Here is a 12,422-nt window from a genome sequence, read left to right on the forward strand (position 1 = left end):
GCTGCTGGCGACAGAAGCCCCAACGAAATACGGCGAAGGCAGGGGAGCAGCAGCTGCCACGCACAAAGTTGCTGTTGCTGCTGCTTTTAATCTTACAGTTGATCAGACGGTGGTCGAGAGCAGCAGCGCTACAGCCGATGCTATGTCAGACATCCCGTTGCTGCTGGGCGTCGGCAGCAGCACGGGGAGCTGCAGAAAGGTCAACGACTGTGCAGCAGCAGCACTAGTAGGAATGACATTCTTCCTGCCGGAAGCTCCTAAAAGTGCTAAAGGCCGCATTAGCGGCAAAAAAAAAACAGAGACTTACCAGAGGTGGAAGAGCAACCATCACGCAGGCCCCACGCTGCTGCCAGTAGCAGTAGCAGCAGAAACCAGTCCCCTTTGCTGGCTGCTGCTCGGCGGCACCAGCAACTTCTACAGTGTATCTAGAGTTCAGTGCAGCAGAGGCCTCAATTGAGATTTAAACGTCATAGTGGCCGCCAGTTGCACATTTATCGCCGTTGACAGCAGCACACAACACGAGCAGCAGCAGCAGCAGCAGCAGCAGCAGCGGCAGGAGCAGCAGCAGCCAGCTGCGGCAACAGCAAGACAGTTAATCCCAGTATCCGCTGCAACAGCGTTATCTTCGATAAAATTATATTGTCACTATCTCCCGTTGCTGCATAAACCGGAACTACTGCTGTACAGACAGCAGCAGGAGCAGCAGCTCCTGCAGCTCCTGCTGTTGCTCGGATGGTCCATCGGCACGTGAAGCCCTACCCGCTCTTCGGAGCAGCAACGAAGCCTCTGCGCAAGCAGTGGCTCCTGTAGAGACCGATCCTTGTAGTAGCTGCAGCAGCAGCAGCGGCGGCAGCAATGGTCGGCAAAAGGGAGGCGGCGCCGAATGCGCCACCACCTTCTCAGGCATCCCAGTCAGAGCAGCAGCGACAGAAGAAACACCAGCAGCTGCTGCAGCGGCAGTGGGAGCAACAACAACATCGTCAACAGCAACATCGGCAACAGCAGCAGCGGCATCATCTGCCACAACGGCAGCATCCGCCGCTGCCGCAGCATCCGCCGCAGCAGCAGCATCAGCCACCACCACAGCAGCTGCAGCAGCAGCCGCATCCACAGCAGCAGCACCAGGATCTGCTCGCGTTTCAACCCTTCTCTTTCCTTATAGAGGTCTCGTTCTGGCGTTTGCTGTCTGAGCGGAAACTGAAGGAATGGAGGCTGAACACTCCGTGGGTGCCCCTTATCGCTACGTACAGCTGCACAGCAGCGAAGCCGCTACAACAGCAGCAGCATAATCTGCAACACGTGCAGCAAGGAGGGCATCATGCTGCTGGTCCTTGCAGGGTGCGCATTGACGCGGAAGCACTGGATATCGTGCATCACCTTCTGCGGGAGCAGCAGCAGGAGCAAGTGGAACAGCAATTTGAGCAGCAGCAGCATCACCAGCAACCACTGGGGCAAGAACAGGAGGAGGAGCAGCAGCTGCTGCTGCTCCAGGAATGGCTGGACGGGGGCGATGGCTCCTCGCCTTTGCCATCTCCTGAAGCTGCTGAGGCGGAAGCTGCAGCAGCAGCTGCTGCAGGCGCAGCAGCAGGGGCACCCCCTCCCCCTGGAGCAGCAGCAGCAGGGACCTCTAGGCGTTCCGCGTTGATGTCTCTACCCCCATTTGCTGCGCGGTGCCTTAAGAGTGGCACTCGACCCCTTGTGGGGCTTCTGCGTGTTTACAACAACATGGAGGATCTCGTTGCTGCAGTGCGCAGCAGAGCTGCTGCGCAGCGCTGCCTGCTGCGGCTAGAGGAGTCTATCTGTTGCTGTAGCAGGTGCAGCCGCAACCGCCAGCAGCACGAGCACCAGCAGCAAAACCAACAGGAGGCTCAGCATGAGCTTCAGCAAGAGTTAGATCTTGAGCAGCAGCAGCAAGTCATGCACCTACCTGTCAACGACCCCGCGCTGTGGACGCTGCGTCTATGCTGCCGTGACCAGCAACAGCAGCAGCAGCAGCAGGACACTGATTCTTGCACAGCACCATCATCTCCCTTCGCATGGGCAGTGGAAGGGTTTGCTTCCCCAGGCACGGCAGCAGCAGCAGGCGCAGCAGACGCGGACGGGGACTCAACAGAGGTCGCAGCTGAAGCCGCTGGAGCAGCAGCAGGAGCTGTCTCTGGCTCAACGGAGGAGGGAGAAGTCTGCGCCTGCCGCGTGGTGTACGGACAGTTACCAGCGACTGCTTGGCCATGCCGGTTTGTTTTGGAGTCATTTATAGATCTCAAGAGACAGCGCGCTGTCTACTCTATTTGCACACCAGCCTTGAGGCCGGCAGCAGACATACGGCAACTGCAGCAGCCGGTCCGGGCAGCGCCCCCCGTCACGCTTAGGGAACTTGTCGCGGATTTGGAGTCTAATATGCGCGATGACCGTTCCCAGCAGCAGCAGCAGCAGCACTTGCAAAGGGAGGCATTTACTGCTGCGGAGCTTTCAGCAATTTCGCGGAGGATTCGTTCTCTGGACAGCAACACCTCCCCTTTTCTCGCAGGGGGATGCTTCCTTCTTCTCAAAGACAGCAGCAGCAACCGCAACAGCAGCAGCAACGGCAACAGCAAAGGCGCGGGTGGCAAAATGAAAAGCAACACAGGCATTAGCGGCTGCTGCAGCGCAGGTGTCGCCTCTGAATCGCTTCAGCTGCTGCCTCTGGAGCAGCTTGAAAAGCTGCGACACCTCTTACCAGCTTCACAACAGGAGCACCAGAGGGAGCAGCAGCACGAAGAGCAAGAGCTGTACTTATGCGTAATGGACCCGTCGTCAAACCCTGGAGCATTGGGGTGGCCTCTGCGGTGTCTGCTGCCGGCGCTGAGTGAAGGTTTCGAGCTGTTCGGCCGACGCCTCAATGTTTTGTCTTTCAGGGACTGGCTGCTCGACCTGCGGGTGGAGAGTGCCGCTGCTGCAGCAGCTGCAGCAGAAGCCACCGCAGCTACTGCTGCCCACGAGGCAGCGGAGGCCGCCGCAAATGCTGCGGCACACTCGTCACCAGAAAATGCTGTGGCAGCTCCACAAGCTGCAGCAAATGCTGCTGCGGCAGCGAGGAGGGCAGCAGCAACTGCAGCGGCGGCTGCGGCTGCGTGGGGTCAGGTAGTGGAGCCTCTCTCGCGCATTTTTGTTGTGCGTCTGCCAACGGCAGCAGAACTTTTGGGGGCCTTCACGCCTGCGCCTGCAGCAGTACCAACAGAAGCGCCAGCAGCAGCAGCAGCACCAGCACCAGCAACACCGACACCGGCAACCCCTCCGGAAAGTGGAGCAGCAGCATTACCACCACGCAAGGCATCCATGGTGCTCGGGCGGCTGAAGCGCGTAGTACCGGGGGGTGTTCCTGGGCATTCTTCAAAGATAGAGCATCTTTTTCATGTCGATTTGGGGCGTTTTCTTGACCCACGAGTGATGCAACAGGAGGCGGACAACCTTAACATACAGCTCATCAGGCAAGCTAGGCCATTCCCACAGGGCTCTTGAGTGTGCCTGCTGAGGGTTTGAAAAGTAGGGCTTGTGTCACAGCTATCTTGGGGCTCGCAACTTTGGGGCTGTACTCTGGTGGTTGGCTGCACAGTTCAAGGCCCCGAAGATTTGGGCCAAGGAATCAGCTTTTGTGGTCTATTGTGACGGGCTTGTGCTTGCGTGAAGGTGGAGAGTGCTGCCGTCCTTCGTCCCCGAGTCTCTGCAGTCACTGCGGGTTTTGGCAATTGGCGCGGGCACCTTAGGCTGCGGAGTAGCGAGGCTGCTGGCCTCTTGGGGTGTCAGGTAAGCCGTAGCTCCTAATCAGTAGCTAGCATGCAGTCAAAGCTCCCCCCCAGACTGTGGCACTTTCTGTAGCCTGTGGCTTCCTTTCTATCTCTACCGACGCTTGCCTGTCTCTGTGTTTCCGTTTGTTTCCAAAGCGCTGCAACTCTCTTCATTTTCCGTGCTAGCCCTCTTTTCTTCAGTTTCTGCCCATCTTTGCCGAACTGAGGCAGCAACAGAGAATTGGGGCAGAGACAGTGACCTGCCCCTATGTGCCTCGCCTACTCTCTCTGCAATCGAGGGTGTCCTTTATCCCGTATCTAAGGGTGTACACTTAAACGGCTGGTCTATGAGGCTCATACAAAGTGCTGCTGGCCTGTCATAAAATTCTGAAGCTACGTTGTAATCCCTTATTGATGATCAGGGCCATAACGTTTGTAGACGGGGGTCGGGTGGCCCTCAACAACCCCTCTCGGCAGAACCTCTTTACCCACCAAGACGCCGCGGCTGACGTCCGTACACCTTAGGACAAGGTTACGGCTCTGTATAGACACTAAAGCCTGCACTTAATCAAAGCCAAGAGCTGCTCCAGGATAGCTGCTAATAGCACCATGAGCCCGCCGCCCCCAAACACTGAACTTGCTTGACCGTCGGTTAAGTATATAGGAGTAATTAAAGCCTGTAGTTTAGTGTTTGGCGTACCATTATGGGCTGGAACTACAGCCAGCGTTTGTGTTCAGGGAGGCTTGGGACGCCTGAAGGCCGAGGCTGCGCGCGACGGTATTCTCGCAGTCAGGCCCAGCATGGAGTGCAACGCGGTCGTCCTCGACGTCCCCATGCCTGGTTCGGCAACAAACACATCCTAACTAGTCAAATAGATAGCTAGCTGCGCGGCTAGCTGGGCGGCCAGCTAGCTACGTTGTCACTGCGGCAGACGTAGTCATTCCTGTTTTGCACTCGAAAACGATGCAACTAATTTTGGAATGGCTTTGCCGGCTGTTCGTAGCGTATCTTTTAGCTGCCTGCATGGTATCGTGAACAGAGAACTGTCTAAGATGTTAGCTGGATAGGCAGCTGGGTAAGTAAGTAGCGGTAGCTGGGCACGGCTTCCCTTTTCGCGTGCCGTGTATACCTGCGTAGGTCACCCCCGTTTCCTCCTAGGAGATCTTCTGGAGAAGGGAACGGCCACTTTAGAGCGGCTTATTGACTCGCACAATGTTGTGCTACTTCTAACTGACAGCAGGGAGTCGCGCTGGCTGCCCTCGCTCATTGTTGCGGAAAGGTCTGGACCTCTTTTGACACCGTAACACCGTAGTCAGTTGTTGTCTGCATAGTTGTTTGTGTAATTTCCTCTTTAACGGTTGCATGTGTTATACTTTTGTGGAAGCTGCCTCTATGCCTCTGTGTGTCTATGCATATTGCATGCATGTTTTAGTTCATATGTGCATGCACATGCATGTTTTTGTTCGCGCGAACGCAGTCTATGCACAGGTCTGTAAGTATGCTTTTATATGCATATGGCTCAAGCACTGTTTCGCGCTAAAATATGCTTTTACATAGACCACGAATTAGCATGTGCATGCGAGCATGCACAAGCTTACGTCCACGTCTTACTTGTATGGGCTAGCATGCGACTGCTTATGTACATTTTACGTGCGTAATCTCAATGTATAAGCATCAGCGTGCACCTGTACAAGCAAAGGTTCAAGAGTGTTCCATCTGTATAGGTTTTGTTTTCATGCCTCTACTCCTTTGCGTGGAACCACAAAGCATCTGCATGTTGAACTACATACTCACATGCATGTTACGCGTGCACGCTTAGATACACGTGCATTTTCCCTGTTTGCCCGTACTTCCTCATACGTCTTCCGATTTTTTTGTTTATGCACACCTTCCTATGTTCAAGCGACACATAACTCTTGTAGATGTGTAGATACATGGAGGACGTGTCATATCCGTTTACCTACAAATGAGTGAAAGCATGTTTGGTATACTTGCTCATACGCACACATGCACATACACGAAGTCCATGGACATGTTTATAGGTGGTAGTGAAATTGTGCATGGGCATTGTTGTTTCTCTCAGACAAAATCGATATGCTGCGGGATTGCTTCGTGGCAGCCTGGGCCCTCCTTTGGCTGTGACGGTGGCCCTTGGATTTGACTCGATGCTGGTAATGCGCCACGGCTTTGGAGGCAACAAACTCGGCTGCTACTTTTGCCACGCCGTCAATGGCCCCGCAGATTCCATTTCTCACAGGTTGGTTCATACATAGACAAATGCGGTCGCAATAGTTGCTGCTGCAGCTTCTGGTACAAATAATGTGATTGCGAAGAAGGGATATAATCACAGTTACTGGCTCTGTGATTCGTAGTGGCGCTGCGCTGTATGTGCTGCTGCCTTTTCTGGTCTTGATGAAGCGACATTTGCGTATTATGGCTCAGCTGCTGCTGCTGACACTGCTGCTGCTCTAAGAGAATCTGCTGGTTTACCATTGCCTATTGACCTGTGGCGCTGGTGTCTACAGCTATGTTTCTGGAAACTGCTGGTACTTTGGATGCTACCTCAATTGTTCGTAGTGCTGGTATTTTGGTGGTGGTGCTACTGCTGCTTTCAGGACATTAGATGAGCAGTGCACAGTGACTCGGCCAGGTGTTGGGGCTCTGGCCTGTTCTGTAGCCGTGGAGCTCCTTGCTGCTCTGACGCAACATCCCCAGGGCTTTGCTGCGCCCCACACTGAGACTGATCCGCTAGCAGGAGGGAGTGCTGCCGCTGCCGCCGGTTTGCAACGGCAAAAGCAGGGAGGCTTTTCTTGTTTGGGCGCCACACCACATATGATCAGAGCCAACTTCGCAGGTTAGAATTGAAAACTACACTTGCTGCATTGCTACTTCTGATTCTGCCGCCACATCCGTTGCTTCAGTTCAGACGGTTGCTTATCATGTTGTGACGGTCTTACTTGGCCACTGACTGCCCCTGGAATGGTTATCCCGTGCCCGCCTGCTTTTGTCAGTCTGTATTTGCCTTTGAGCCGCAAGTATATATGCTGACATGCATTGCTTTTGCGTACATCCGATCACATATGCATGCATTTAGCCCTTATATATGTAGCCATGGGAGTTGTGTATTTGTCTTTTGTTCAGACTTTAGTTTGATGAAGGAGCACCAGCCGCAGTGCCCGACTTGCTCGTGCTGCTCTCCAGGTATAGTGTCTGCCTATCGATCCCAGGGCCTGAGCTTCCTGCGGGAAGCCACGAGTTGCGCCTCGCGGTTGGAAGAGTATTCAGGCCTAGCTGCCTTCAAGAAGGGCCTGCAGCAGCGAGCCCTCGAAGTGATTAATCTTTCAGACTCGGAATAAACTAACAACGGACAAACAAACGAATCTTATAGAAAATACGAATGAAAAATTTCATAGATGAGTAACGAAATTAGTAGTTAGGATAGGTGCATGAACGGACTCTGGAATTACCTTACAGGTCTCGTGTTTGCCCACAGTCACATGCTTGCATGTAGGCTTTACAACTCGGCTCTTTCCAACTCTCCCCCCAGCATGTATTATTATTCACAGAGGAGGATAGCTGACCGCGCATTGAATGCACTAGTACATAGAAAAAAACACAAATCACATGGAGCATTGGGCACCTAAACAAAAAATGCATGCTCAATTGAATATAAGGCAGCAGTGAATACAAGAAAACCGGTAAGCATGCAGGCATTCAAGTGAAAAGTACGAACGAAGCCGACAGCATGTGCACACAAATATAAATTAAAATTGCCTAAGCCACAGAGACAGAAACTGCGTGAGCACAAAACGCAGACAAATCAACAGAGCACGTGCACAGCGAATACTTCAGCGAAGAGAGCAACAGGCTGTCTGAGCTTGTGTATGGCCGGCCCCTGAAACGGCTCTAGTGAAGACAACTCATCAGGGGGGCTTCTACTAGAAGAAAGCAGTTCCAGGTTCTACTCTGTAGCAACCATCCCTCTGGGCTGCCCCTAAACAACATCGTCAGGCCTCTAGCTTGTTTGCTAGTTGGTGAATAGCCATTCAGTGGGTGGCCTCTAGGCAAGCTCCGGTAAAGGACCTACATGAAAACTGAGACTGCGAGCAGAGAGTGACGGATGAGGAAGAATGAATCGGGTATGACAGAGGTGCTGTTCGATAGGGATGGAAACCATGTGTGCTTTGCAGTGTGCTGGTCTCCAACATTAACACAACATGTCTGGAAAGACACATCCATGGATGTCTATAATATTGCATTCGTAAGTCCTTAAAGGTTGAACCGGTCCGTACACGAAAACTGTCAGAAAGGGTGAAATCATGAAGGTAATTGCCTACAAAGTTCTAACTAGTATAGTTTTTGGTTAAACTGCGCCGAGCCTCATATTGCAACTCGGCATTCATATACACCTAGTTTCCTTCTGAATCCACTGCTTAACAGGAAAGTAGGTGTATATGAATGCCGAGTTGCACAGGCAACTCCTAATGACAGAGAGTAAATGCTGGCCGCCACTAGCGATAGCGATCGAACTGGAAAGTTATTGAATTCACGCGGTCCCCCCGTTCGTTTATGTTTCGTTCTCGGCGTCGATCCTATGTCTATCTCTTTAATCTTTCATGGCTATTACTGTTCTTGTCTTTGTTGCTTGTTCCGCCTGTTGGTGCCTGTCTCATTTTTACATCCGCTTAGAGGTTATGCCCATAACCTCTGCTTTCGTGCTTTTTCCCGAGTCCCTCCATTTGTGTATGGGCCTGTCTACAGACGGACAGATAAAGCGTCGCCATTTATGAAAAATTAAAAATAAAACTATGTCGTAACAGTCACGAGGGTCCCCTCTATCCTGACTGTGGTCCTTGGAATGGGCTGTCAAAGCCCCCAAGGCGCTGAACACACTGTCAGCTGAATGACAACCAAACGGCCACACGGAAAAGCCATACAACGGGCCATGGCACAAACGCTACCGTGACTGCAGGCCCTGAAGGCTCTCAAGCTCCTGCTGTACATCGGGAGCCTCAGGTCAGCCCGCAGATTTATAGGAAACCCCGATTACACTGGGGGGGCAAGCACATAGTCAATGACGAGCATTATTATGTCCAAACATAACTATGTATTCACGAGCCTCTATAGTTATTCTGTGATGCTTTCATATACGTGTTCCGTTTAACTAGTGTATAATGTTTTCACATAACGAATACAGAAATCTGTACGTATAAAATCCACACTAAACGCTCCGACTTAGGTGTACATCATGCACACCTACCCATAAAAAACAATATGTTTATCTATTGATTTACTTATTGAGAGGCAACGCTTCATCGCTTGCACAGCTCACAGCTCTGTACATAAAATTAGACTTAACTGGGAGATAGCATTCCACCTCCTGCACGGCTCTGTACATACAATTGAGCAACTCAGCAAAAATGCTACTGAGATATCCTCCAAAAGGCTCTCACTAAAGCTTATTAAACAGTTAGCAACCGACGGGTCAGCTCGGCCAGATTTTGCAGAGATGCCTCCCCTCCAGCAGGATCCCCCTCACTACTGCGTTGGGGGACCCCATCCTTGCCTGAATCGCAGGCTGCTGTGCGGCGTCGCTCAGCCCTGGAAAGTTCTCTGCAGCAGCACACAGCAAAGCACAATGGATCACGTTTCAGCCCACAGCACCGATTTCTTGAACCATAGCCCTGGAGCCCGGGGCCCAAGCCTCCAATTACATTTCTCTGTGTAGTTTAGAGGCTAGAGTAGCCTGTGCTTGCATCTGTCTTGCTGTCCTTTTGCCCGTGTATCTACACTGCACATGTGTCAGTCTTCTACGCATGCATTGTGGGCTACATCACCCCCCACCTTTGCAGTTTCTTTGCCTTTTTCAGTTCCGCCCGCTCCTTTTTAGTCATCCTTCCTTTTTTTGCCAACTGCTCCCGCTGCTGCTGCTTTTCTTGCTGCTGGGTCGAGCTTCCTGCCTTGGCATCAGCTGCAGCACTCTCGCCACCCCGAGCAACAGCAGCAGCCGCAGAAGCAGCAACAGCGGCGGCAGCATCTGGCCCTGCTTCTACCTCGACGACGGAGACTTCGCCTCCTGCTCCTGTTGTTGTCACTTTGAAACACGGCGAACCTGTTGCTGCTGCTGTTGCTGCTGCTGCTGCTGCCTCACCAGTAAGCCACAATCGAGCACAAGGCAGCAAGCGGATACGCAGTGAAGGAAGAGAGACCGCCCTCCTGCTGCTGCCGGTGCCTTTAATACTGCTACTCGTGCCGTTACTACTGCTGGCGTTGCTGGGCTGCAGCAATGGGGCGCGTTCTATTCTCAGTAGTGTGGGGCCCGCCCACACCCTGCATGGCAGCAAGACCTCTTTCGCTGCTACTACAGCTCCTTCTGGTGCCCCTGCTCCCTTTACCCTTGTTGCTTCTGCTGCTGCGTCTGCTGCAGTTGCTTCTGCCGTTGTTGCTGCTGCACCCTCTACTGGCTCGGCTCCATCGTTTCCGCCTGTTGCGGGCTGAGACAGGTCTTCCGGTGTTGCTGGAGCTTCTGTCGCTGCTGCTGGTGGCGCTGCCCTTGTATGCGCGGCTTCCAATGCTTCTGCTGCTGCTGCAGCTGTTGTAGTTAAGGGCGCCCTCCTGCGGCGAGGCGAAGGCGAAGCTGCGGCGGATTCTGCAGGTACTGCTGGCGCTGCTGGCGGAGGGTTCGTGCAGTTGTGGAGGCGCAAGCTGATGGAGTCGATGGAGAAAAGGCCATCTAAAGCAGCGCCGACACTGCCCGTACTGCCGTTGCCACTGTCTATCAGATTTCGGTGCAAGTAGACCTCAGAGGTGTTGCTGCTGCCTGGTGGCGGCTGCAGCACGGCCATTAACACGTTGGGGTGCGAGGCCCCGTCTTTAGGTGGCCCCCTACCATCGCCGTTGACTCCCTCAGAGTCTGCCTTGCTGCTCTCGTTGCTGCTGTCAGTGCTGCTAGTGCTGCTTCTGGAATCAGTAGAGGTGGCGACTCGCTGGCGCCTGCGGGGCCAGATGGCTGCGAGGCAGCTCCGGCCTCTGTGGCGAAGGGAATAGTTGGCCCTCAAGCGTGCTGCGCTCTGGCGGCTCTTGACGGGCTTCTCCTCTACCTCTTGTGCAGCTTCTGCTGCTAGAGGCGCATAGCGAAAAAGAGAGGGGCCGCCGAGGGGCCCCCACGAGTTCAGCTGCGCCGTTAGGGCCCCCCGCCGCCACGCAGCTCGACAGCAAGCAGCACAGGCCGGGCACAGGGGGCCCATGTTGGTCAGAGATGCCACTGCCCGGAGGGCCTCCAACATTTTGTCCGGCGGGAGGCCCACGTATCTGCTGCTGCTGCAGCTGCTGCTGTTGATGGTTGCGCTGGGTTCATTTGCTGCTAGCTCCTGCAGTACTGCCGCCTCGTTTAATTGGAGTGTCTGTTCTATTGGGGGCCCTTCCTTTGTTGAGACTACTGAATTTTCTTGAGGGACGCCGTCTTCTCCCTGACCCTCCCAGCTGTCGCTATGGGCCTGCAGCTGCTGCAGCGTTAAAGTGCTGGGGGCCCCCTCGGGGGCCCCTTGCATCCTTAAGGAGTTGTAGTGCTGCATGTCAGGATGAAAAGCGAGTTGCAGACAGACTGCGGAAGGCCCAAAGTTCTGCATTTTCCATATGTCCCATTTGGGGGCCCCTCCGTCGTCTTGGGCGGCGTCCGCAGCCCCCCGTTCTCGCCGTGCGGCGGCAGAGGCCCCCGTCTTGCCCTTGCCGCTGCGGTGGGCCCCTCCTCCTTCTCCCCAGCCCTCTTCGGGAGCCACGTAAATGAGCAAGTTGACTTTGTAGGCAAGAGAAATGGCCTGCAGCTCCAGCTGCCCACCCCAAGTGCCGTCTGTGGCCATGCGCTTCAAGTACTTGTTGAAGGGCTCCTCTTCAGTGTCTATGAAGCCTGAAAAGGATGATTCATGGCTCGACATGTAAGATACGGCAGCTGCCCTCACTGCTCGGTGCTGTGTCTGCTGACCATACAACTGGTCAGCAGCAGCACGAAACAGGCAGTTGCCGTCGGGCACAATGTGACGAAGAGATAAGCCAGCCGCCTTCAGGGCAGCAGAGAATGACATATCAGAGGACACAGGGGGCCCGCGGGGCTTGCGGTTGCCCCGAGACCCGCGAGACGGGCCCCTTAAATCCCCGCTGCGTCCCCATTCCCCGTCATCCGGCCCTGCCCCCGAGCCCTCTCCACAGCGCCGGAGAGAAAAGCTCGCTTTTTGTTTCTTCTTCCCCATTGCCTCTGAAGCAACGGAAGAGAGAGAGAGAGGAACAGCGAGAAGAGAGAGAAAGAAACGAAGGGAGAGGAGAGACAACCGACTAAAGGGGAAGCACGGACAGCCTCTAGGGCTCGAAAGGAACAGCTTGAATGAAAGATGACTCAAATTGTGGTCGAAGGTCTGCAGCTTCGAAAATTGGTTTTGAAGTCTAGATCTCAGGAAAGTGAGCCTCAGCGCTTGCAGCGCAGAGCACCCGCTTGCCTGGCTTGCCTTCCCAGGCGTATCGAGAATGGAAATGCAAAGCCCAGAGAAGCTCTTGCGGCCTTCCATACGAATAAATTTATATAAGAGCTCAAAAAAACATATCAGACAAAAAAGCAGCGGCGCCTTTCTCTTCAGTCAGCGCCCCTACAGTTGGGGGCCCCCTAG

At 54.0% G+C, this 12,422-nt stretch overlaps 2 protein-coding genes across 2 annotated transcripts; one reads left to right on the plus strand and one right to left on the minus strand.

Annotated features, from left to right (window-relative positions):
* Window positions 1–855: 855 nt before the first annotated feature.
* On the plus strand, window positions 856–7,121 carry ENH_00082460 (thiF family domain-containing protein, putative; the record flags this gene model as incomplete). Its single annotated transcript, XM_013583340.1, has 7 exons — window positions 856–3,423; window positions 3,667–3,783; window positions 4,503–4,605; window positions 4,903–5,044; window positions 5,849–6,022; window positions 6,381–6,619; window positions 6,907–7,121. 7 exons carry the CDS (start codon window positions 856–858, stop codon window positions 7,119–7,121), a joined length of 3,558 nt encoding a protein of 1,185 aa, XP_013438794.1.
* A 2,106-nt stretch (window positions 7,122–9,227) lies between these two features.
* Window positions 9,228–12,011, minus strand: ENH_00082470 (OTU-like cysteine protease domain-containing protein, putative; the record flags this gene model as incomplete). Its single annotated transcript, XM_013583341.1, has 2 exons — window positions 9,228–9,378; window positions 9,610–12,011. The coding sequence occupies 2 exons, from the start codon at window positions 12,009–12,011 to the stop codon at window positions 9,228–9,230; spliced, it is 2,553 nt and encodes an 850-aa protein (XP_013438795.1).
* Window positions 12,012–12,422: the final 411 nt, after the last annotated feature.

This window comes from Eimeria necatrix, genomic scaffold (assembly GCF_000499385.1).
Source record: "Eimeria necatrix Houghton genomic scaffold, Enh_scaff90, whole genome shotgun sequence".
Taxonomy (NCBI): domain Eukaryota; phylum Apicomplexa; class Conoidasida; order Eucoccidiorida; family Eimeriidae; genus Eimeria; species Eimeria necatrix.